Below are 27,495 nucleotides of genomic sequence, written 5' to 3'. Positions count from 1 at the left end.
AAGTAGGGCTCACGTACTTGGGAAAATTCAGTAGCACTGAAGTAGTTTCATGAGACCATAAAATTCAGAGTTGGAATAGATTACATCATCCAGCTCTCTTCATTTCACAGATGAAAACACTAAGATCCAGTGAGAGGAAGTACATTGTTCAAGGTCATAAAGTTATATCATCTAGTGGGAGCAATACCAAAGTCCTAGTTGGTTTGCTCTAGAGGGTGTGTTTCAAGTTCATCTCATTGAACCAGATGTGCTGCCAACACTGACACCCTCAGTCTACTAAAGGACTTTTCAGCATGGTGCTCTGAGCAATGAATCACATTTTTATCCTTTTACAGAGACTTCTGCTGTGAAGCAATTGATGACTCAGTCCCCTTCCTCCTGTGTTGTAAATGTCTGCTGTATTTCCCAAGAAAACAACATGGTATATTGGGGGAAAAAAACCCACTAAATTCTAGTCACAGGGTCTGATCCAAACTCTGATTGCTACTGCTGGTCTGCCCTAGTTAAGAGTTAATACTTCCCTGATACCCAGTTTTCCTCTCTGTCAAGGGAGAAGATTGAATTAGATATTTTTGTTGATTTCTTGTAATCTGAAATTCTGTAATTTGGAGGGCCAGAATCTTGGATCTTGATCCATGGGTTTTATAGATTCAGCCCTTCACATTTCTCGGGAGCAAAATCTCTGTGGGACTCTGTATTTCTCTGTAAAGATGGAGGTCTTTGAAAACCAGTTCTGCATTGGTTAGTTTCCCAGGATTTAGGGTATATTGATGAGAGTTAACTTTGCCTATTACAAATGATTGTGTTTGAGTGTTCCTGTGTGAAGAGAGAAAGGAACAGAGAAGGGGGGTCAGAGTAGATTGTTTTATTGTTTTAGCAGTTCTCTTTGAGGCAGGATGAGGAGAGGCAGAAAGACAGCATGAGAATGGACAGTGCTATTGTCAAACCTAAAGTACCAATTCAGAATTCAAAAGCTAGAGAAACAATATGGCCCAAGTTGCCTGAACTAAGTTTTGTTTTATCAAGATTTAGAATGAAATGTTACTTTGAGATGAGGCCAATAAAATAACTTGTTTTCCTTGGTTATACCATTTAAAACATTTATTTTCCTTTTTTTTTTTCAATTTTAGTGGAGTATTAGAGATAGAAAATTAATATTTGCCAACTGAAAAAAATAACCAAAAAAAGTTTTCAAAATAACATCTTTAAATTCTGTGAGCAAAATAAGATATTATTTAATTATTTTGAGCTTATTGTCATGCTGAGGAACTAACTCTTTACTGGCCTAATACATTTGTCCCTTTCTCTTAAAATATTAGTTTATAGTAAGTTTTAACTCTCCTTGTATTGTCAAGTCTTTTATTTGACAATCTCCTGCTACTCCTTTCAAATACTATGAGCTGAAAATTGACCCAGGACAATAATCAGATGCCTTGCCCAGTGACTCATCTTTTTCTTGACCTTTGAATATGGCTGAAAATAAAGGATGGGGTCAAAGAATTATACGATCCCAAAAGATTTCAGGGATTACCTAGTCAAATTTGAATTTAAATAGGAATTTAGCCTCAACTCCTTGTCTTCCTAGGAAGAAAAAGCTACTAACTTCCAAGGATGATCCTTCTTCCATTTTTTCATTGTTCTGTTAATTTAAAAAAGTTTGTTTTGTTTTGAGAAGGTGGTGTTGCCTTTGTATTCTTACATACAACCCATATCTGCCTTGGAATTCTACCTACTATTCTTACTTCTGAGAGGATGAGCGGACTAAATCCATTCCTTCCACCACAAGACAGTCCTTCAAATATTTAAACACCGAATTCACATCCTTCTTACTCCTCACCTCTCCATCCCAAGGAGAAGCATCCCCACTTTCTTCTAAAACTTGTATTCAGATCCATCTCCATTGTGTTTGTTCTTTTCTGAGCAAGCTCCAGTTTATTTGTTATCCAACTATCTAGTACTCAGAAATGAACCTTACACCCTAAAGAAAATCTAGATAGGGTTCTAGCACTTGTCTCATTCTGAAATTTTATTTAATATTTAATATTACATTATTAAAATATTAAATAAAATTAATAATAAACATATTATTTAATATATCTCTGTAAATCTCATTAGTTTTCTGACTTCCATTGGAGTATTGATTCTTAAGGAGACTACAGTTCACCAAAACCCTCAAATTTTTTTTACAGGAAGTATAGTCTAGTCAAACCTCTTCCAGTGGTAGTTGTTAAGAATCATCCTGAAAGGCTGAGAATCTGCTTTTAATCAATTTATCAGCCAAGAGAACAATCTCTAAAGAAAAAGAATTCCAGTCCTTTCTCTTCTTCCATAGCAATTAGCTTACTGAGCATTTCAGATTGATTTAAAGTTTCAGGCATCTGCTTTGTGCATTAATACTACTTGGCTCCTGGGGCAGCTAGGTGGTGCAGTGGACAGAGCATCAGCCTTTAATTCAGGAGGACCCGAGTTCAAATCTGGTTTCAGACACTTAACATTTCCTACCTGTGTGACCCTGGGCAAGTCACTTAACCCCAGCCTCAAAAAAAAAAAAAAAAAATACTACTTGGCTCCTGCTGGACTGAAGCTGCTGGTAGAAAGATGCTCACCTGTGTTCTACTTTTACATCACACATCTTCAATCAACCACAGGTTCAAGAAAGTGGCCAACTGAGGCTTTTTGTTTGTTTGTTCCTTTAAGTCTTTACTTTCAGATAAGAAAATGATATGGTAGTTAAAGAAGGGAGGTGTCAGGACATTCTCCCTATACCCAAAAGGAGTGTAGTAAGTTAGAGTGAATCTGTGATGCAATAAACCACTGTGGTAAACTCCTTTAAATATCAACATGATGTAAAGAATGGATAGGTCTATAATGAATGATGGGCCTGAGAACTTAAGGGCAACTACACATTTGATTTCTGCTCATTCTAAGCAATTCAATATGTAACTTTGTTTACTGATCCTCCTCTACAGAATTAGCCCAAGAACCAAAATCTGCAATGCAGCTGCTGGCGCATCCCTTCAGCTGTGTGCCCTGTTAAGGAGAAACATCAGAGAGGCAATTACTCACAGTGTTTCCAGCTGCTCCAGGTCCCCCTCGGGCTCCTTCTGGGCCTTGCGCACCCTGGATGGAAACAAAGGGGCAGAAGCAAATTAGAAACTGCTGAACTCAGCCCAACATCTGGAGTTCCAGGCAGGGGGCTGTTCTAATCAATTCAAATGAGGTGATGAAAAGCCAAAGTGATATGCCGGGGGGAAGGAAAGCATCTGAGTAAAGCTTAAATTCATAGAAGATTAGAACTGGAACGAACTCCAAGAGTATATACTTAAGCTATTGGAATATAACCTGATGTAATACATAACACAGAATGTTAGCATATCAGGGATGTCAGAATATAAATGAGGAAGCCAAGAGTAGGGGAACTTACTTGAACAAAATGATAAAGCTGGTTCTATCTAGAACCTTAAGTTCTTGACTCCCAGAAAATGGGATTCTTTCCTCTGCACGATGAAAAGTTCTGATGCAAAATTGGTTTCTGTCTTGAGAAGCAACCTTCCTATCTAAATGACTGTTATTTGTGACTTTACAGACTAATTATACATTTTTGTGGGTATAAGTCAGTCATTTCATTTACTCTACTTCCTAATTGCCATATGACCAATTTTACTCTGGGATAGCTGCATGCTCCATCATCCCAATTTTTTATAACTAAATCTTACTTAATAATCTGTGCTTACAAAATTTTGATTTGAATCCTGAAATTTTACCTAAGTGTCCATCATTTACCACAGAATATTTAAGCTTAATGGGGCATTAAGAAGAAAGGGAAGGGGGATAGCATTAACATAGCATTTACCCTGTACCTGATACTGTGCTAAATATATTTTATTAATTTTTTATTAAAGTTTTTTATTTACAAAGCATATGCATGGGTAATTTTTCCAACATTAACCCTTGAATAACCTTTTGTTGCAAATTTTCCCTTACTTCTCCCTACCCCTCCTCCATCTGGCAGGTAGTCTAATACATGTTAGATCCCATATGTGTATACATATTTACACAGTTATCTGTTTGGACATGAAAAATCAGACCAAGAAGGAAAAAAAAGAAAAACAAACAAAACAAAACAAAACAAAACAAAATGCAAGCAAATAACAACAGTGGAGAGTAAGAATGCTATGTTGTGTTCCACACTCAGTTCCCATAGTTCTCTCTCTGGGTGTAGATGGCTTTCTTCATCACTGCACGATTGGAACAGATTTGGTTCATTTCATTGTTGAATAGAACAACATCCATCAGAACTGATCATTATATAGTCTTGTTGTTGTCATATATAATGATCTCCTGGTTCTGCTCATTTCATTCAGCATCAGTTCATGTAAGTCTCTCCAGGCCTCCCTGAAATCATCCTGTTGGTCATTTCTTATAAAACAATAATATTCTATAACATTCATATAGCATAATTTATTCGGCCATTCTCTAATTGATGAGGTCATCCATTCAGTTTTCAGTTCCTTGCCACTACAAAAAGGGCTGTCACAAACATTCTTGCACATGTGGGTCCCTTTCCGTCTTTAAGATCTCTTTGGGATATAAGCCCAGGAGAAACAGATCAAAGGGTATGCACGGTTTGATAAGTTTTTGAGCATAGTTCCAAATTGCATTCCAGAATTGGTGGATCCGTTCACAGTTCCACCAACAATGTATCAGTGTCCCAGTTTTCCCATATCCCCTCCAACATTTATCATTGTCTTTTCCTGTCATCTTAGCCAAATATATTCTCATTTGTTCCTCACAACAGCCTTGAGAAATCTCCCCTTATAATCTCCATTTTACATTTCACAGTGGAGCAAACTGAAGCAGAAAGAGACTACATGATTTTCCCAGGGTCACATTGTTAGTAAATGTCTGAGGCAGAATTTAAATTCATGTCTTCCCGAGAAAGTGTTTTATCTACTGTAATTCTAACCTGCCTAAAGCATAAATTTGATAGTTTGATAAGCTTTGATAAGCTAAAAGTATTTTAAGACACAAAGTTAGGACACAGAACACCTTAGGGATCATTTTATCTTGTCTAGTATCAGTTTTAAAAATGATGAAACTCAAACCCAGATAAAAAAAATTAGTTTACCTAAGATTTCATAAATGAAATTACTGAAGTATAATGGATCTGACACAGATCTCATTTAACAGGAGTCCTACTTCTTATGAGAGCTCAGATCACAGACAAAATTTATACACAAATGCCTGTTTGCTTTAAAATTATCCAAAAAAATAGCTCTTAGGTGCTGGAACTCTATCTTTCCAGAAATCAGCAGGAGTCAGGATCACTAAACGTCTTTATTCTAGATCTTTACCGTGGCCTCCAACGCCAGGTCACGAGTGCAAGTGAGCGTGAGTTACACCACCCAAGTTTTTCTTGCTCCTCCCACACAAGTCACTTCCCTCTCTTTGTCTCACCAATCAAGTCAGCACAGAACAGCTGGGGAGGGTCAACCTTAAACAAGTTAATAGGGAACCGTCCAATTGGCAATTAGTCTCACGTGCTTCATCATCCAAGTGCATTGCTCAGTTCTAGCCCTTTACATTAGGCAAATAACAAGTTATAACAATTTGGGTGCTAGATTAAGAATCTATAATGTCATTCAGAATTCTGGTTCTGTCACTACTTGGGTAATTTTGAACAAGACAATTGAGCTCAGCTTCCTAATGCTTCTCAAAATGAGACTCTCATGGAGGATTATCTCATCTCTAAAGTCTCTTCTAGCCCTAAATCCTATGATTCTGTTTTCTAAAATTCTGTGTTTTAAAATTCTCTTCAGTTTCAACATTCTAAGGTTCCTTCCTCTTTCTAATGTTTTATTGATTTTCCAGAGACCGATTGAGATCAATGTTTTCACTAGGAAAAAAAAATCTATGGGGGTCTTCCACTTGACCAAATAAAATATGAATTATTCATCAAATTGGGGTGTATGTATGACTATATTTTTAAAACGTAATTTCTTTTGGAAATATTATAAAGGGCAAAATTTACAATGCTAAAACTGTTGCCTTATGCTTAGTCAATTAAGCCCCACTCAGAAGACCTTGCTGTGAATACCAGCATGTGAAGCATATTAATTGTTTATGCTTAATGGTTATAGAAGCAGGTTGAGTGAGTTATACCTAATGACAGTTATTAAGTCCACAAAGTGTGATATTTTATCCATTTATATCCTTCAGTTCCATTCTTCTTAATCCCATTGAAGAAATTAAATGAGAATTTTAGTCAACTCTCAATTATCAATGTGTGGGTAACTGCTGTGAACCGTCAGCAGCAAATTTCTCATTCCATCCTTTTACCTAGTACACATCTGGGTCACCTTTCTCACTCATTATTCAGGAAATGGAAACTAACTTAATACCAATGTAAGCAATACATAATTAGGAAAGTACACTATTGGTAGTGGGAGAATATCAGAGAGATAGGGGTGAGGCATTTGAAAGTTAATCATATAAGCTGGTTATTTCATTGTTCTTACATTAAAAACCATGACATGAAGTACTGACCACATAGATTCTAGTTATTAGTATATGAAAAGTTTTTTAAAGTAAAATCACTTTTTAAAATATAAATAACTTATGAACAACTTACATTTTTATCATATTCGAAGGCATGTAAAGCACTTTACATTTATTTGAACCATACAACATCCCTATAGAGGAGGTACTATAGGTGTTTTACAGGTGAGGAAGCTGAGAGGTGAAGAGCAGTAAAGAGACTTGTCCATGTTCATAAACTGGCTCTGACCTGAACCCAGATTTCCCTTATGTCTATTGAAATTGAAATTGAAACTATTGAACTGTTGAAAAACTGTATAGAATTTTTAAATATTAAGACTGGGGGAAATTTTCATGATCACGTAGTCTAACTTTCTTTTTCTTTTTTTTTTTCTTTTCTATTTTATCTTTTTATTCTCAACACAATGCATTATGTATAAAAGATACTTAACAAATGCTTTTTTGGTTAAATTGAATCTTTATAATATGCTCTGATATACAGTCCCTTGATCCTGGAGTAAAGATAATACTTGTATCAAAGTAGAATGTGTAGGTCATTACATAGCTTTATAAATTAAAAATAAATATCAATTGACAGTATCAAAATTTCACACAGAAGTTTACATGAAAATCAGATGTTTTGACATGTAAGTAAAAGTCATCTGTTAGATTCTCCTTGCACATTTCTATGCTCAGATATTAACAAAAATAAACGATAAAATTCCTTTTCATTGGATTCATTCTTCTAAATACCTATGGATTCTAATTTCAATCAATATATCTGATCTTTTTAAACTAAGTTATCTTCTTTTTTTTAATAGTTTTTTTTTTTTTTTTACCAGATATATGAATCTAACTTTTTCAAATGAGGAAACTCATTTGAGCTCAAAAACATGCAACAGTATTAGTGGCAGAGCATTATATTTTAGAGCAAGAAGGTACTTTTTAAAAAGTATTCAACATTAATGTGTTTTGCATGACTACACATGTATAATTTTTATCAAATTGCTTATGTTCTCAATGTGGAGGAGGGAAGAGAAGGAGAGGATTTGGAACTCAAAATTTGAAAAAAAAATGTTAAATTGTTTTTTCATGTAATTGTGAAAAATATTGTTTTTAAAAATCATTCAACCCAACCTCCTCATTGTACTGAGGTCCAAAGGAGTTAAATGATCAGACTGAGTTCACATAGTTATTACTAAGCTACTACTGGAAATCAGGCAATTTTCTCACTCACTGTTCTTTCTTCTACACTGAAGGTTATTATTCAGGGAAAAAATACATGATATACTTTAAGTTTCATCTGCATTGTTAATATTTTCTCTTTCATTTTCTTAAGGCTGGACAATAGCAAAACAAATCAAGCCCAGTTCTACAGGATTTGCTGAATTTCTAAATGTAAATGCTTTTACTAAAAAATTGACAAGAGCTCAAAAGATAGTTCAAGTTGGCTCCAATATACTCCCAGACTATACTCCAACTGCTTCAATGGTTTGACAAATTTCTGGTTGGTTCCCAGGTATAGGGATATGTCTCAGAATCTGTTAATGTTTACATGATATACAAATATCAGACATACAAATTGACACTGTGAATGGACCTAGAAGATAAAGCAGAATATTTGTTGCTTTCTACTGGAAAGCCACGATCAACTGAAGATAGAAAGTAAAGATTTCACTTACCGGGGGTCCTGGAGATCCCTTTGGTCCTACTTCACCTGGAAAACCACGTGGTCCCTAAAATCAATCAAATGATCATATAATCATCAAATAATTAGAGAATCTCAAAGGTCATCTAGTTCAACCCTCATCCTCCAAAAAGTAGAAATCCTGACAAATGGAACTTCAATCTCAGCTCGATAACATCCAGTGAGGGAGAGCTCACTTCATTATGAGACAATTAACTTCCCATTTGGACAGCTCTCATTGTTGAGAGGTTGTAACTTAGAAAGCTGAAATCAATTGTGCTATTAATTTCAGCCCACCAAGATTGGTCATTCAATGGTCAAGCAATCATTGTTCTCCATGAGAGTTTTTTCAGATTTAAAGATAGGAGGCATGGTCCTATGTTTTTACTCAACTAACCCAGCCCCAGGTTCTATTCACCATCCTTTGAATGTATTCTTACTTTTCCATTTCTCTTTTAAAATCAAGTAAAAGAAGATTAATTTTGCTTTGTTTGGCCCTGTAAAGAAGTAGGACCAGTGAGTAGAAAGAGGTTACCAAGTATCCATTAAGTATATATTTTATGTCTTATAGACATTATCTTGTTACTAATAAGATGAATATCATTTTTATCCCCATTTTCATATCTGTAGAAACTGAGGCAGATTTAGGCTAAATGATTTGGCCAGGGTCACTTTACTTTTTCTAGATCATTCACCTTGTAAGTATCTGAGGTCAGTTTTGTACTTAGTTCTCCGTGACCACAGACCCAAGATTTCCCATTGCATCATGGAATTGCCCCCTGTAGAAGCCATAGGAAACAAAATTTTGGTTCATTTAAATTAAAAGTTCTGAATAATTAGAACTGTTCAAAAATGGAATAGGCTGCCTCAGGAGGCAGTGAATTATCCATTGTTGAATGTAACCAACTAGAAACTAGATAGACATTTTTTTAAAATATTGAAAAGAAAATAAACTGAATTGAATGATGACTTTTTAGGCCCTTTTCACCTCTGAACACACACATACACATATAAACAGACAAATACACACACATCACTTAAGAAATTATCTGTTCATGGTAGAGTAGAAACATTACTTCATTTGTGTTAATTATACTTTATATAATCTAAGATCTCATTAGCTATCTTTTTCCTTTTTGCAGCTAGAATATATTATTTGATGCATATTGATTTCAATCTACAGAAATAATGAAAAATCTCAAAATTTGCGTGATTCTTGAATGACTGATCTTGGCCCATGTGAAGCAATTAAACTATATGGGTGAGATTCCCCATTGATTCTACTACCTGAGGCAAGAGAGGGGAAGCTTTTTTTCCACAAAGGGCCATTTGGATATTTATAACATTATTCAAGGGGCATACAAAATTATTAATTTATAGATCTAAAGCCATGGGAGGTTGTTGTACCTCACTTTCAGCTCATAATCACCTGCAGTGGCTTTAACAAATGATTTCTTGAGCCTTATATATGGCCCCCAGAATGGACATTTCCCATCCCTGATCTAAGGAGTTAGTGACTTTTGAAGTAACAGGAACTGATAAGGTACCTTTTTCTATCAAAAATTAAAATATTCTATCCTGAACTTTGGAGGACTTCATACTGCTGCAGATGCTATGCTATCAACCTATAATCAGGAAGTTAAATTGTGTGAGCAACTACAGCAGTATTTTCACCATTTTTTGTTATTGTTGTTTATTTTTTTCTTGCAGTTTTTTCCTTTCTGATCTGATTTTTTCTTGTGTAGAATGATGAATATGGAAATATGTTTAGAAGAATTGCACATGTTTAACCTATATTGGATTGTTTGCTGCCTTAGGAAAAGGGGAGAAGAAGAGAAAAGGAGAAAAATTTAGAACACAAGATTTTGTAAAGGTAAATGCTGAAAACTATCTTCCTGTGTATTTTGAAAAATAAAATACTATTTAGAAAAAGGAGTAACTGCTAGAAATAGTGCTATTAAATGAACCATTTGCATTGTATTTTTATTGTGGACAGAAAATAAAAGCAGGAAGAATCTAGACTTGTGGGATGTTATTCAAGCTGACCCTTTATACTATAAAGACAGAGTTGTGTGCAGGGAAAGCAAAGAAAGTTTGAGAAATAGGAGGGATCTCCTTGTAGAAGCCCAGTAGGGCTCTGGATAGAGCTTTTTTGTATGTCTGTGCTGCCCTGTGTTTTTTCTGTCTTTAGGAAAGCCTTGTATATAAGCCTTTACCTTAGGTTGCCTGAAATCTTAGGCTGAGAATATACCAAATGGTTTGGCAGGACTTCTCCTGGGTTACAAATTCATCAGTAATAGCATCCCTGAGAAGACACGTGTTCTTTTCTATTTCCTCAGGGATGACTCTGATAGAGATTTCAGGGCCCTGACACAGATGATTAGAGGCTTACACCTCTTATTTAGAGAAACCACAGATTATAAAAACAAAACAAAACAACCCGAAATGCTACTATAGACATTGCACCACCTGTTTCTCACCTCTGTTCATATTACCATGATAAAGTAGGCAGATAGGGCAGCAGGGTCTAGCAAAAATAATCCATCTGTACAGAAATCCAGAGTTCCATTGATGGCAGCAATCTCATTTAATTCAACTACTCTACTAGCACAGTTTGTATCTTGAGGGAATTGCATTGTCACTCCATATATGTGCCTACAGTAGGTGTGATCCTTCAACATGGATAGCCATCAACACCATGACAGCTGAGAACTAGCACATCTCCATTTGACAAAGCACTAAAAGGTAATACTCACAGGTTCCCCATTGATGCCTGGATCTCCTTTCTCTCCTTTCTGTCCAGCTTCTCCCTGGTAAGAGACAGTCAAAGGCAGGTCATTGGTGGCAGTGTCATAGCAACAGAACATTAAAGTTGGATGAGCCTTAGTTTTATAGCCTCATAGAGATTTGTACATAGAAAGAACCATAAAAATTATCTGAGTGAAAGTACTTTTGAAAGTAAAGCATAGCTTCTCAACATGATTCAAGGCAATTCTAGTGAACTTGTGATGGAGAGAGACACTTGCACCCAGAGAGGCCTGTGAGACAGAATTTACACCTTTGTTGTTCATTTACTTGACTTTTTTTTCCTTTCTCATTTTTCCCCCTTTGATCTGATTTTTCTTGTGTAGTATGATATTGAAAGAATTGTACATGTTTAACCTATATTGAATTACTTGCTATCTGAGGGAAGGGGAAGTGATCAGGGAGGGAAAAAAAATTTGGAGCACAGGGATTTGCAGGGATGGATGTTAAAGACTCTTTGCATGTATTTAAAAAAATAAAAAAAGCTATTATATAAAAAAGAAACTAAAGCATTTTACATACAGATGAAGAGAGATGATTACCACTTTTTCCACTGAAATCATAAGATGATGGGTTTAGAACTGGAAGGAATGCTAAGTCATTTAGGGAAAGCTCTTTCTCTATTTTAAAAAAAAATTATTTGAAAGAAATTAAATTACTTGTCTTAGATTACGCAAATAATATATAGCAGAGAGAAGATAAGCAGGCGAGACATTCTGATGGAAAGCTCTACCAGATACTTTGGCAAACTGGAGTGAAGAGAATGTCCACATGTTAAAACCTTTGGCTTTGAGGAAAAGAAAATGTGTGGGTTGCAGGGTACAGCCAGAGTGCTAATCGAATAGTAATGATGGGACTGTGGCTAGGATTTAGAGTTTTCAGTATCTAAGTTGTAGTAGAGACAGAATCAAGAGTTTGAGACTTGGACAGAACTCAGCAGCCATCCAGTCAACACATACCTGAAAGGAATCTCTGCATATTGCATAAAAGTGGTCTCCTGTAATCTACTTAAAGACCTCCAAGAAGAGAGGGAGATCAATTAGCTCTTTAAGTGGCCCATTCCATTTTGGGGGTACCTGCTATCGATAGAAAGGTTTTGTTTTGTTTTGTTTTAAAGACCAAGCTTAAATTTGCTTCTCGAGAACCTCTACTCTTTTGCTTTGGATTCTACCCTCTGAAAACAAATAGAGGAGGTCTAATCTTTCCACAGGACACATTCAAGTGTCCACAATCCAAGATAGCGATCATGTCCCCCATCTGTCTTCAGGATTAACATGTCCAGTATCTTGAATTGATATTTTTTAGATAATTGGGGTAAAATGACTTGCTCAAAGCCACGTAGATAGTAAGTGTTTAAGGTTGCATTTGAATTGAGGTCCTCCTGACTATAGGGTCAGTGCTCTATCTGCTGCACCACTTAGAAGCCCCTCTTCAATTCTTATAACAAGAACTCCAAACACTTTAACATTTTGATTGTGCTCCTCTGATGACTCACTAGCTAGCTTATCAACACCTTTCTTATAGCATAGTAACCAGGATTAATCATAGTACTCCAGGTGAAGTCTGATAAGGGCTGATTATAATGGCACTGTCACCTCTCTATACCTAGAACATAATTATGCCCTTCTTAATGCAGTCCAAGATCAAAGTAGGTTTTTGATTGCCATATCATATGAATATTTCACTAAAAACTCAGATCAGAACTGCTGCTCAGTTATCATGCTTTCCCTAACTTGTCCTGGTGAAATTAGTATATATACATACATACATACATATATATATATATATATATATATATATATATATATATATATATATATATATATATATATATATATACATTAGATACAGATATATAGATATATTTTGCCTAAATGAAAGAACTTATATTTATCCCATTGAATTTCATCTTGGATTCAGTCAAGCCTGTTATGATCTTTTTACTTTATAATTTAATAACTTATTGATTCTTCCCAGCTTTGTGTCATTTATTTATCTGTACTTTTGATGTTCATGCCATCTATTGTTTTATCCAAGTCATTAATAACAATAGTAAATATAGCAAAGCCAACCCCAGATCCTTGGAGCTCTCCATTGGAAACTGTATTCCATATTAACCACAACCCATCAGTAACTACTCTTGTATTCTGTGAATGCCAGGAGTTCTATTTTTATCTATCTATCTATCTATCTATCTATCTATCTATCTATCTATCTATCTATCTATCTATCTATATCTTCCACAACAAAAGCATAAGATATTTGATCAATAGTCTTTCTGAAAATATAGATGAAATAAATCTACAGGATTTCATTCATCTACTAATTTAATTATCTAATAAAAAAGTAAGTGAAGCTAGGCTGGTCCTACCTATTCTTTATGAAGCTTCTGATTCTTTGTAATCATAGCTGATTTTTTTGTATGTTTGATAACTATTTCTTTGTTGAATTTTCTATGAATTGCAGTCAAACCCCTGGCCTATGATTTGAAGATTCTATTTTCTTTCCTTTTTGGATATCAGGATATTTGCCCTTTTCTGATTTTGAGACAATTCTCCTGTTTTCCATTATTTTTTCAATATTATTGCCAGTGGCTTAGCAATCCCATCTGTCAGCTTTTTCAATAATAAAGGATGGAGTTAATTTGAGTGAGAGTACTTGAATTCATCAAGGACAATTTAATCACCCATCTCTGCTTCCTCTTTATATTTTTACTTTGGCCTAGCAGACATAAATGTTTACCATTTGCCACTAAACCCATCAAACTTTGTTCCATGACCTCTCTTGGTCTAAGAGAGGCTGTGTTCTGCATGACTATGATCCAGCAGCATTCACTGGCCTGCAATCATAAATACCCACATATTATAAGACTCACACAGAACACAAGAGCCTTCTAACACACAGCTAATCAAGTCTTAAAAACCCAGGGCCAACCTGCCCTATTTCTCATGAGCCAGATCTATGTACCTTGACTCAGCTCAGAAATAGTTCCATCTTGCTATCCCTGTTATTTGGCTTTTTTTCTCACACACCTATGTCTATGCCTTTTGGTTCTCTCTTTTCTCACACACCTGTGTCTATACCTTTTGTTTCCCTCTGACTTTTTTTCTCACACACCTGTGTCTATGCCTTTTGTTTCCCTTTTTTCTGCACACATCTGTGTCTATGCCTTTTGTTTCCCTCTGATTTTTTCTCACACACCTGTGTCTATACCTTTTGTTTCCCTCTGACTTTTTTCTCACACACCTGTGTCTATGCCTTTTGTTTCCCTCTGACTTTTTTCTCACACACCTGTGTCTATGCCTTTTGTTTCCCTTTTTTTCTGCACACACCTGTGTCTATGCCTTTTGTTTCCCTTTTTTTCTGCACACACCTGTGTCTATACCTTTTGCTTCCCTTCCCCCCCACACGTGTCTATACCTTTTGTTTCCCTCTGACTTTTTTCTCACACACCTGTGTCTATGCCTTTTGTTTCCCTTTTTTTCTGCACACACCTGTGTCTATGCCTTTTGTTTCCCTTTTTTTTCTGCACACACCTGTGTCTATACCTTTTGCTTCCCTTCCCCCCCCACACGTGTCTATGCATTTTGTTTCCCTCTGACTTTTTTCTCACACACCTGTGTCTATGCCTTTTGTTTCCCTTTTTTTCTGCACACACCTGTGTCTATGCCTTTTGTTTCCCTTTTTTTCTGCACACACCTGTGTCTATACCTTTTGCTTCCCTTCCCCCCCCACACACACACGTGTCTATGCATTTTGTTTCCCTCTGACTTTTTTCTCACACACTTGTGTCTATACCTTTTGTTTCACTTTTTTTCTCACACACTTGTGTTTATACCATTTTCCCCCTCAACTCAGAACATGTCTCCTCTGCCAGAACCCTTATCCTCAAAGCTAGAGTAACTCAAATACTTTGTCATGTAAAAAGCCCTTTCAACACTTGATGTAGGACCCACCAAGAAAATGAACCAACATGACCCCCGTGCCTCAAACTCAAATTTGTTCATCAACAAACATCTATTAAGCATGCACTCTGGGTCATCATTATACCAAGCACTTGAGAAATAGAGCCAAAAATGAAGCAGTCCCTGACTTTAAGGATCTCTAACACCTTTGTACATCATTCCTAAAGGCACGCACAACTTCTCTGTTCTGTTTTTTCTAATTCACTCTCTCTAGAACCAATTCAATAGTGTGTATAGGCCAATCAGTGAATACTGTATATCTGTGACATACTCTAGGCTTCTTTTGGGGGAGGAATGTCAAGCTGAATAAGACCTAATCTGGCCTTCTCTATCCTTTTGGTTAGAAAGTCCTCCTTAATAGTTTACCCATAATTTCCTGGATAACTCTTCTTTCTTTTGTCTTTTTTTTTTTAACCAATACGAATGATTCATTTCACATTCAACAAATGACGTAGCGTTTTTATTGACTTTAGGCTCAGTATGAGTCAATAGCGTGACTGTGCAACCACAATAGCCATAAAAGCTAACGTAATTGTAGGCAATGATCACAGAAGTAGAGTCCAGAAGGATGCAGATCAATGGATCTATGTCCATAGTCCATCTAAAGTATTTTGTCTAACTCTGGGGAATCATATACTTGTACTGACAAGCATAGGAGTGAAAAGAAACATAAACATAACTATAGTATAGCTATACACACACACACATATACATACATACATATATATACATACATATATATACATATATATACATATATACATACATATATATATATATATATATATATATAGTGTAGATGGGTAGATTGAGATTGAGGAAGATAGTTTTCTGGAGGGAGGGACTGGGCTACTCTTGCTTGGTGGTGGCTATGGAATGATTTATGAATGGGGATGGCCTAAGTATGAGGAGGATCGTTTGAAATAATTAGAAATATTTATCCTGGAATAAAGAAGATTGAGGAGAAAGCAGGCTAATAATAACAGAGAATTAGAAGGCGTGTCATATGGAAGAGGGATTCATTGATTCTACAGGGAATAATCAGTAGTAAAAGCTGGAAGATGTAGCAGTGAATTTAAATTTGATGCCAAGGGGAAAACAACAAAAATGTCCCCCTAATAACTATCATTGTTCAAAGATAGAATGATCTACTTCAAGGGGTGGTGGGTTTCCCCAACTTGTATGATGGAGGTTTGGAAAAGGGCATGTTCAGTCACTAATCATAGATATAGTATCTAGGAATAGACAGTATTCTTATCTAGTATGTATTGAACTAAATGGCTGCTAAGTTTCTACTCAAATTCTGGGGTTGTTCTGTGAATACAGGAAATTTATTTAATTTTTCATCGCCTTCATTTCCTCACATTTTGATGGGAATAACAATGCTTGCCTTTGAGTTGCCTACCTCACAAGGTTTTTGAGGGGAAAGTATTTTAAGCATATTCTAAAAAGCAGCAGAAAAAAAATAATTAGTAGTAGTAGTTGGGTAGACAGGGGTCCCTCACTTTATTTCTCTGAGGCTCAGTTTCCTACTCTATAAAATATGATACTGACCCTTGTATTCCTTGTTCCTCAAGACTCCTCTGAGGAAAACATTTGGACAACCTTCAAATTTAAACAGAACCACAGATATCCAGACCTTCCAAGCATCTTACAGGTCACTTATATTCTGTCATTGGTCAGAAAATGAGAAAACTGAAGCCCATAGAGTTACAAAAGTGTCCGATAAAGGTGAGCTGCTAATTGGGCTAAGTGCTGTCTGAGGCGAATTTCATTTCTGAAGCAGTCTGTTCTGTCTTTCTATTTTGTCTTCCTCTTACCCTGTCTTTAGGCTAGGACCAAGGTCCCATGCAAACCAACAGCTACTATTGCCATCTTGTGGTGTGTGCCAGCACTTGAGCAATGCAGTAATTTGCAAAGTCTGGAGCCTGGGGCAGAGATATTCTGTTTCCTCCATGATTATGACTTTTCTTAATTATGCTGTAGACTTAAAATCCCTCTAAATCCTTCAGCAATCCCCACCTCCTCTGGATCCACAGGGACTCAGAAAATGCACAGTGAAGAAGAACATTAATGAAGTCAAACAGAATAATACTTTAGAAAACCATAAATACAAACACATGTTGCTTTGGCAACCAAAGCTGCCTCAGGGAATGCAGCTTGGAATTCTGCAATGAATCTTTTTTATAGGCACTTTTTTTTCCTTATTTTATTGCACAGAGATTTTAATGCACAGGCAGAGGCAAAGCCCATCATCTGCCCAAGGAAAAGCCCATTCCACTTAAACGAAAGATGGACTTAACCAAACAAGTGTCAGATGTGATAGGATCCACAAATGTCCTTCAGTAATGGGTTTGACCTCTATACCAAGGTCATCCTGAAAAGTGGAACACCATGACATCCTTTACCTTTGGTGACATTTCTAATGATACTCATATAGACACAACTACATGAAATATATTTTAAGTACCATCAGATAATAGTGTTTAAAATGCTTTGTAAATCTTAAAGTAATTGATATAAATGATAAATATTTTAATATAATTTTAAGTGTCCCATCTCTAACAACATGTAAATGAAAAATCACTCATTAAACATTGACTCTGATCCATGCATAGGACTAAATGTTGGAGCAATAAATAAAAAAAGCAAGTCCATCTCTATCTTTAATGAGCTTTCTTTTAACATGCTACAAAGCACTTTAAATGCATTATTATCTGGACCTCGTAACTGTCTAAGATATGCATAGGTATTATTACCCTCACTTAACTCATAGGAAAACTGATTCTGGAGGAAGGAAATTAAGTTATTTGTCCTTTCTTACACGCAATATTTTTCATAAACAGGATTTGAACTTAGGACTCTCCTAACACAAGTCTATTACCCTTTTCTCTATATCATAATGATATCTTGATTTTTGTTCCAGCAAAGAACAAAAGGAGAGGTTGGATCTCAGAATGTTAAAACAAGATAAAAAGCTATTTACCTCCTTCAGTGAAGCTAAATAATTTGCCAAAGATCACAAAGCCCAGTTAGGACTAAAAACTAAGACTCTGATGACTTATTCGAATGTTATTTCCGCTACATTACATTATGTGGCCTCTTGAAATATTTCATAGAACTGTAACCTCCTAGAACAAAGAGGGGCATTAAAAATGGTTTAGTTTACACACCTTATTGAAAAGATGGGGAAAATTTGATTTCCTTGAGAAAAGATAACCAGGAAATGCTATTTTCCCTTTTCCATTTCCAACCATTTCATAGACACAATTTTATCAGTCTTTAAAACCCTTTTAAAATTCCAGGATCCAAACTGGAATTAGAGACTACCTGTTCCAACCTTACCTGTAACAAAAGGAACAAATGGCCGTAGCCTATCCTTTATCTGAATATCTTTAGCAATGGGTAACTCACCATTTTCTGACTTAGCTCATTCTACTATTAGATATTTCTAATTCTTAGGGAGCTTACCCCTAAATAAAGTCTCAATTTGTCCTTTTTATGATTTCTACCCATTGTTTCTAGGTCAGTCATCTGGAAACATTGTAAAAAAAAACCCTTTGCATTTATTTTGTATAAGGATATTTATGAATGCACTTTTTAACCTATTACAATATAAGCTCTTTTAAGGGAGGTGTAATTCATTTTTTGTTTTGTACTTCCAAAGCCTCCCATAATGTCTGGTATACAGTAATGATAAATGCTACCACACTATTATGATAAATGCTACTATTAAAAGCATTATCCAAGATGTATCTTGGTTGCCTTAGGAGGGGGTCTACTCCCCTCTTATTAGAAGTTTTAAAATAAAGGTTGAATGACAATTTCTAAGGCATATTCTAGTTGGACTTCTTTATTTATCTGGGCAGGTAGGTAGTGAGGTGGATAGAATACTGGACTTGGAATCAAAAAGACTCCTCTTTCTGGGTTTAAGTTTGGCTTTAGATACTCGCTATATGACCCCAGGCAAGTCACTTAATTCCATTTCCCTCAGTTTTTTCACCTGGAAAATGATTTGGAGAAAGAAATGACAAACCACTCCAGTGTCTTTGCCAAGAAAACTTAAATGGGATTATGGAAGGTTAGACATGACTGAAAAACAACAAAACAACAAAATATCTATTTATCTATTTATCTATTTATTTATCTATCTAAGCTTTCATTGTCTAGATCAATTTTTCCTGCTTTTCTCACAAAATACTAATAAATGTTTTTTTATTAAACAGATAATTTAGACCTACAGCATTCCCCTTAGCTTCCATTTATAAACCTTGTCAAAAAATGAAATGAGCCTGGTCTGACATGACTTACTACTTGATGAAGCCATGGCTTGTGATCACAGTATCCTTTTCTCTTATAGATTTACTAACCATCCTATATTTTTTCTAGGAATTCTAGTCAAACTCATTGATCTAAAATTTGTGTTCTCTATTCCCTTCTCTTTTTTGGAAGGGGTAAATCAAGACACTGCCTTTCTCCATCTAATGGGATACTGAATATTAGCCACAGTCTTTCAATATATCACCAACAGTGGTTCCTCAGTAGCATCTGTAAATTCTTTGACTAGATTGGGATGCAGTTCATCTGGGATTGGTACCAACATATGAAGCATAGTTAGGGGGATACTCTGTATATTTTGCATTTCAACCCCCTGTTAATGGCTGTTTGGTTCTAATTTTTCTTCCTCAAAAAAATTTTTTTTTGGTCTTCAGAATTTATTTTTGGGGGGATCTTCAGAATTTTAATCTGGAGACATTTCTTTTTCTTCTCATTTGATTTACCTTGTAGAATTTTAATATATGGGATCTTTCCAACCATTTTTTTCTCAGAACTCTTTGAAAAATGCTCTCTTAGACAAACCCAAGAATTCTATGAAGACAATTACACAACACTTCTCACATAAATAGAATCTGAACTAAACAACTGGAAAAATATCAATTGCTTATAGGTAGGACAAGCTAATATAATGAAAATGACAATTCTTCCTAAACTTCTTTATTTGCTCACTGCCATACCAATACAAATCATTTTATAGGATTAGAAAAATAATAACAAATTTCATCTGGAAGAACAAAAGGTCAATAATATCAAGGGAATTAATACAAAGGATGTGGCTTAGCTGTACCAAACCTAAATTTATATTATAAAGCATCAGTCATGAAAACCATTTGGTACTGGCTAAGAAATAGAGTGGTGGATCAGTGGAATAGATTAGACCCACACAAAACAATAATCAAGGCCTATAGTAAATCTAGAATTTAATAAACATCCAAATTCCAGCTTCTGGGATAAGAACTCATTATTTGACAAAAACTGTTAGGAAAACTAGAAAATAACATATCAAAAACTTGGCATAGGCCTACATCTCTTACCCATAACAAAGTAAGGTCAAACTGGGTGCATGATTTGGGCATAAATGACAATTCCATAAGTAAATCATAAGAGCAAGGAATAATTTACCTATGAGATCTTTGGAGAAGAGAAGAATTTATGACCAAAAAAGAAGTAGAGAACATTTTGAAAGGCAAAGTGGAAATCTTTGATTACATTAAATTAAAAAAAATTTTGCACAAACAGAAACAAAATTAAAAGGGAAGTACAAAGCTGGGGAAAAATCTTTACAGCCGGTGTTTGTGATAAAGGTTTAATTTCTAAAATATATAAAGAACTATGTCAAATTTATAAGAATACAAGTTATTCCCTAATTGATAAATGATCAAAGGATATGAACTGACAATTTTCAGATGAAGACATTAAAGCCATCTATAGTTATATGAAAACATGTTCTAAATTACTATTGATTAGAGAAATGAAAATTTAAAAACCTCTTAAGTTGGTTAAGATGATAGGAAAAGACAATGAGAAATGTTGGAGGGGATGTGTGAAAACCGGGACACTAATGCATTCTTGGTGGAGTTGTGAAATGATCTAACCATTCTGCACAGCAATCTGGAATTATGCTCAAAGGGCTATCAAATTGTGCACACCCTTTGACCTAGCAGTACCACTACTGGATCTGTATCCCAAGGAAATCATAAAAAAGAAAAAAGGATCCACAAGTGCAAAAATGTTTGTAGCAGCTCTTTTTGTGGTACCAAAGAAGTGGAAAATGAGTAGATGCTCCTCAATTGGGGAATGGCTGAATATGTTGTGGTATATGAAGATAATGGAATAATATTTTTGTATAAACTGATAAACAAGCTGATTTTATAAAGGCCTGTAATGATTTACACAAACTGATGCTGAGCAAAACAAGCAGAACCATTAATACATTTTATAGAATAATATCAAGAATGTGCAATGGCTAACTATGGAAAACTTGATTCTTCTTAAGTGTTTCAGGAATCCAATGCAATACCATTTGACTTTGGATAGAAAATGGCATCTGCATCCAGAAAAAGAACTATGGTGATTGAATGTAAATCAACACCTGCTATGTTCACTTCTTTTTTTTCCCCTATCCCATGGTTTTTTCCCTTTGGCTCTGCTTTTTCTCTCCTAATATTATTTAAAAGAATGTGTATTAAACTAAATATATTTGAAAAAAGAAAAATGCCCTCCTAAAGCTTAGGTTTATGTCACATTATACACATCTCTTTTTCCTTTTTTATTTATCACAAATTTTAAATTTATATCTAAGATTTTTTCAAAATCTGAATGCTAGAATATAATTTTGCTGGTACTTCTAGGATAATAATAGGGTCAAAGATTTACTCTTTTCTTCTACCAGAGAAACCTCATTTTCTCTTCTTCTTCTTCTTCTCCTTCTCCTTTTTGTTTTGGTTCTCTTTCCAAAGTCATTTCAAATTGCCATTGCCACTTTGGCAAATGTCTTCTTTAGAGATGCTACTACCTGTCAATCTCTCTACAATCATCCTCTGGACCTTATCAATGAACTCTCATTTTCCAGGTAATACCAAATCATACCTTCCTCTTCCTCCCAAATGTCTGAATTTAGCTAAGAAGATGGCTCCCTGAGTATGGTTCAATCTAAAGTCATCTTCCTAAAGTCCAGTAGAAAAGAATTGTATCACCCTAAGCTTGTCAGGGTATTAATTATAAATCAATATATTTTACTTACCGGCATGTGAGGATGTGGAGTGAAATGTGAAATCTGAAATAGAAACCAAGAAAGAAATAAAGAGAAATAATTTTTAATAAAAATCACTTATTCAGTTTTAACATTTGATTCTATAATTCTTAGAAACAACCTCCCAGAGAAGGAAATTGAAGCTCATAGGAAAGGGAAGGGGAGGGATTTCTAGTAGAAGATGGATATATGTACATGTGTATACACATAAAAATACATACATATCATCTTTTATATATGTATAAACCATATGCATATACGATATTTCTTGAAGATGCACATATATTATATATATATGAAGAGATAAATGGATATAGATAGATGGCTATATATAGATATGCAAATATCTATCTATCTATCTATCTATATATATATATATATATATATGGATACAGATATGTATCTCCCTCTTTCTATATCTATCTATCTAATATCAGGTACAAGAATCAATACATGGTTTTCTGATGGCTCTTTCAATTATATTCTACTGCTTACAGTTGTATCTTATCTAAGCTGTGTTGCTCCTCTAGATCTCAGTACAGGGATCTGCACATACCCATAATAAATTGTGGTTTAATGAATGAAAGTACTTTGACTCTAATTTACTTAATAGAAATGGAAAAAAATTAACCGTGTTCAAGAATTGTTTTTGAATTTTGACCCTAAATAATAATTCAAAATCCAGAGAGGTAAAGATGATATAGAAAGCAATAAATTGTCTTAGTTTCAGAGTCAGTTTGTCCCAACTTTATTGTTCTCAATGCATGAATTTGACCAATTTATTTAATCTCTTTGTAATTCATTTTTTCTCATTCATAAAACAAGAGAAATAATGATTGTATAACAGATATTTACATCAATTAGACAGATGGAGCTCAGAAAAATTAGAAGCTATCAAATGGCCAAGATGTCAAGATAATTTGCAAGGAGGGAGGCATTCATGTGCGATAAAAATTCATAGACATTATAATTATCCCTCTTTTCCACACTCCTCCCAATCAAGCAATATCAAGGACTATTGATCCATGTATCTACTTTTTTCACCACTACAAAAGGTTTGTGAGAAAAATTGATACATGTAGAGAGGATATTTTTGCTATGGCTATGAAAAACTATAAGATTTTCACAAATGATAATAGTAGAATGTATTTTATAGTCATACAATTGGCTGAAACGGTCAGAAGATATATAACATAGTGCTGAGTGCTAAGGAGAATCCCTATATCTATGACTGCAGATGCATCAAAGAATAAAGCAATGTTCAATGAAAAATTATCTACCTCAAGGGGATGTGAGGACCAAATGAGATAATGGATGTAAAGTGCTGGATAAGCTGCAAAAAGCTATTCAAACAGCAGCTCTTCTCATTATATTGTTTCTATACCATGAAACAGCTTACTTGCAAACACTATTTCTAACAACTATTCTGATTGTTGAGGTGTAAAAACAACTATTCTTAGCACATTAGCACCTAAAGAGACAAATCTCAAATCTCTGATTCCAAAGTCTCAGTGTGGTAGAGTGGAAATAACCCTTAAATAATAATAATAATAATAATAATAACAATAATAATAATAATAATAATAATAATAATAATAATAATAATAAGAAGAAGAAGAAGAAGAAGAAGAAGAAGAAGAAGAAGAAGAAATATAAAAACTGGTATTTATATAGCACTTAATATATGCCAGATATTGTGCTAAGTGTTTTACAATGAGCACTTTTAGGTTTGTAAAACAATCTACAAATATTACCTTATGTGATCTTTATAACAATTTTGAGGAGTTTCTATCATTGTCTTTGATTAGGAAATTGAGGCAGATAGCTTAAGTGACTTACCTAGGGTCACAAAGCAAATGAATGTCTGAGGTATCTTGATTTCAGGTCCTACACTACTATACTACCTAAACCTGTATTCAAATATAGCCTGAGTCATTTGCTATCATGTGAGATTATGGATATGTCATCTAAAACCTCAAAACCACTTTCCTCATCTTTACATAAGGGACAATAAAATGTGCTTTCCCTAAATCAGAATTATTATAAGTAAAACACCTGACTCAATGTTTGTGAATTATTTTTCTTTATTTGTATTTTTCCTTCATTAAAATAAGTCATTATAAAAAATCAACACACAGCAATCAGTGTATTTGCTCTCCTTTGAAAAGTATATGAACCAACACCTGTGGGAATGTTAAGGAGTAAATGGTATAGATAGCAGGTTTGAGGAGTACAAGCAGATATTGGGATCTTTGTCCTCTTCTTAGCATCTGAAATAGGATGAAGAAAAATACTTATTCTCTTTAGGTAGACAATTATTCTTTATATTTAGTGAACTAAAATGATGTATAAAAAGGATAGGAAAGGAAAAGGGAAAAAGAAAATGATGAAGAAGAAGAAAGAGGAAAAGGAGGATGAGAAAGAAAAGGAGGTGAAAAAGGATAAAAAGAAATAGGAGGCGGAAAAACATGGGATATGAGGAAAAAGAGAAGGATAAGAAAGAAAAGAAAGTAAGAAAAAGAAGGAATGATAAAGGGGTTATAGAAAAGACAGAGAAGGATAAGGAAGATGGGGGGAGACAAAGAAGGAAAGAGAAGAAGAGGAAGAGGAGGGAAAGAAGTAGAAAGAGTCATTTTAACCAAAGAATCTAGAGTTGTAAAAGACCTACAATCTCCTCTCCAACATCAATAAAGGATAGTCACTTAGCCTTGGTTCAAAGACTGACAATGGGAAGGAATATACTATAGTATATTCCAAGACAGACCATTTCACTATGGAAATGGTCTTAATTGTTGGTTCAACTTTTTTTTTCTTTATTATCATATTGAAAACTCTCTGCCAATTTACTTTTATTTTGCTCTGCCCTATGAGATCAAGCAGTGTATTTCTCTTGTACATATTATCCCTTTACATATTGGGAGACTATGATCATGTCCCTAGTCCATTATCTCTTCTTAAGTTAGACATTCTTGGTTCCTTTCATTTATCTCATTCAGCCTCCTCCTTTTCTCTTCTGGGTACTCTAGCTTATCAATGTCCTTTTTATAATGAAGTACAGGAATGAAAAACAAAATAAAACATCTAAATGTGATTTTACTATAATAAAGCTGAGTAGAAAAAATATTCCCTAATTCTGTATGTCACTTTTCTTTTTAATGAAAACAAATGAAAAGAAGGAAAAAGTAAAAAAGGGAAAGGAGAAGGAATTAACAAATTGACAATCTAATGTTACATTGGTAGAAAAAAATTCAAGGGAATCCTATAGTGAGTCGGGTTGATTTTCAATCTAAAATGAAACGACATGTGCAAGACTCTCACAGGGGAAGAAGTCATGGAAAAAACTGTGAACTTCACTGATGGAAAGAATACCTATGTCAATAAAAGAACTATCATCGAAGTAACAGAATAAGAACAATAATTGGCATTAAAATAGCACTGTATAAAGTTTATAAGGATCTTTGATTTTTTTGTCACTTGAATTTGGAAATAATACTGTGAAAGAAACAGGACACAAATTAAAATCTCTATTTTTTTTCTCTATTTTATAGAAGTGTAAAATAAGCCTCAGAGATGTGAACAACATTCCAAATCTCACAACTAGTAAATATTAGAGCTTGGGGTCAAAGGAAAAAATTGAGTAATTCCTGGATCTGATCTTTAAGATATTCTAGAGCTTAGCTTTCCCCTCCCCCTTTTTTGTTCCATTTCTTTCCCTTCTTTCTTTTCCTTTTTTCTTCCTTTTTTGCTCCATTGTGTTTCATCTTTCCTTCCTTCCCTCTTTTTTCCTTTCTTGCCTATACTTTTTCTTCTTTCCTTCCTTCCTTTCCTTTCTTCCATGTATGGCAAGATGTAGAATTTAGAGTAATTCAAAAAGATATTGGTCCAATATCTTCATTTTAGATACTAGGAAACTGGGGTCCAGTGAGATTAAATTATTTTTCCAAAGAAGAATTATAAGGAGTAAAAAACAGAGTTAGGATTTGAACCTGGGTCCTGTGCACACTTTTCATTGTAAAATGCAGTCAACATTTTTTGCTCTGCATTTCTCTCAGTCCTGGCAATGCTCAATTACAGTCTGTTAACACATTCCCAAAAGACAACACTTTCTCAGTTGTATGGCCATTTATAATAATGCAACTTAACTAACATTTGCTAAGTAATCCTTCCAGATGTCTTGTGGGAGAGCTAAATTCTGTTATTAGTGCAATATGTCAAAGGTAGGAAAGCTGGAGCAGGATGATTAGGCTACTTTGCCAAGAGCTGTACAGCAAGATTCTGAGCCAGAATCCAGTTATAACATGCTTTTATAGACTGATGGGATTCCATAGTTGGAAGGAACTGCTAAATAGGAACCTGATCTACAATATGATCAACAAGGGAGAAGGAAAGAAACATTTGTTAAATGTTCCTATAATGTGCCAGACACTGTGCTAATTGCTTTTACAAATATTATCTCATTTGATCCCCACAAGAACACTATTATCCCCATTTTGTTGCTGTGTAAATTCAGACACAGACTAAGTGACTTGCCCTGAATCATACACTTGGTAAGCAGCTGAGGATAGATTTAAATTCCTGACCCCAAGCTCAGTGCTCTGTCCCCTGAGACAACAACTGCCTCTGATCTTTCAGTCTCTTCTTGTGGTTCTCTGGTAAAGGAAAGCTCACTGCTTATAAAGGCAATACATTCTATGACTGGACAGTTCTAGTGATAATAAAAGATTTTTCTCATATCTAGTTAAATTCTACAATGCAAATCATTACTCTTATTCCAATGTTCTTTCCACTGAATCATAGTGCTTGCTAGGTATAAAGTAGACAAGATGTATCTCCTTATATAAATGTTTTATTTTGAACAAGGAGAATTCAAGCACCAGTAACAGAAGGTCTACTATTCCTTGCAGGCATCTTTTGCAATGACAGACATTTCCTAATTATGCGAGCTTGGTATTGCCCTGCATGGTTGGGCCTGACTAAAAATTGAGAAAACTAGAATGCTCATGAACAGCCAAGAGGTCTTCCAAAGGATGAAAATATATAGACAGGGTATTCCCTGCTTAGAAACAACATGGCATAGCATAGTAGAGATCAACAGGATTTAAAATGGGAGAAACCGAGTTTGAACTTTAATACTTATTACAGGCATGTCTTAAATTGCCTTCCACCTATTTTGGATTCATCTTGTACCTATTCTTATACACACTGTCTTTCCTATTAGAATGTAAGCTCCTTTCGGCATGGATTATTTGCTTTTTCTTTGGATGACTAGCATTCAGAGTGGTCCCTGAAATATATCCGGCACTTCATGAATACTTGTTGATTAACTGTTTGATTGTTTGATTTTGGAAAATTATCAACTTTTTAAAAACTAATTTTACTTATCTTTAAAATAAATAGTTGGGATTTGATGA

General features: G+C 34.8%; 1 protein-coding gene across 2 annotated transcripts in view; it reads right to left on the bottom strand.

The window, feature by feature from the left end:
* The window catches only part of COL22A1 (collagen type XXII alpha 1 chain), a 578,696-nt gene that overhangs the window by 138,227 nt on the left and 412,974 nt on the right, over positions 1-27,495 (bottom strand). For both annotated transcript variants that reach the window (XM_074264749.1, XM_074264757.1), the window contains 4 exons: positions 22,076-22,108; positions 10,981-11,034; positions 8,220-8,273; positions 3,067-3,120 (listed from right to left, as the gene is read on the bottom strand). In XM_074264749.1, coding sequence (XP_074120850.1) covers positions 3,067-3,120; positions 8,220-8,273; positions 10,981-11,034; positions 22,076-22,108 — 195 coding nt within the window. The remainder of the gene's footprint in view (positions 1-3,066; positions 3,121-8,219; positions 8,274-10,980; positions 11,035-22,075; positions 22,109-27,495) is intronic.

The sequence above is a fragment of the Sminthopsis crassicaudata genome, chromosome 1 (genome assembly GCF_048593235.1).
Source record: "Sminthopsis crassicaudata isolate SCR6 chromosome 1, ASM4859323v1, whole genome shotgun sequence".
Classification (NCBI taxonomy): Eukaryota; Metazoa; Chordata; class Mammalia; order Dasyuromorphia; family Dasyuridae; genus Sminthopsis; species Sminthopsis crassicaudata.
The sequence above is the reverse complement of the archived record's forward strand: the minus strand, read 5'-3'. Positions and strand labels throughout refer to the sequence as shown.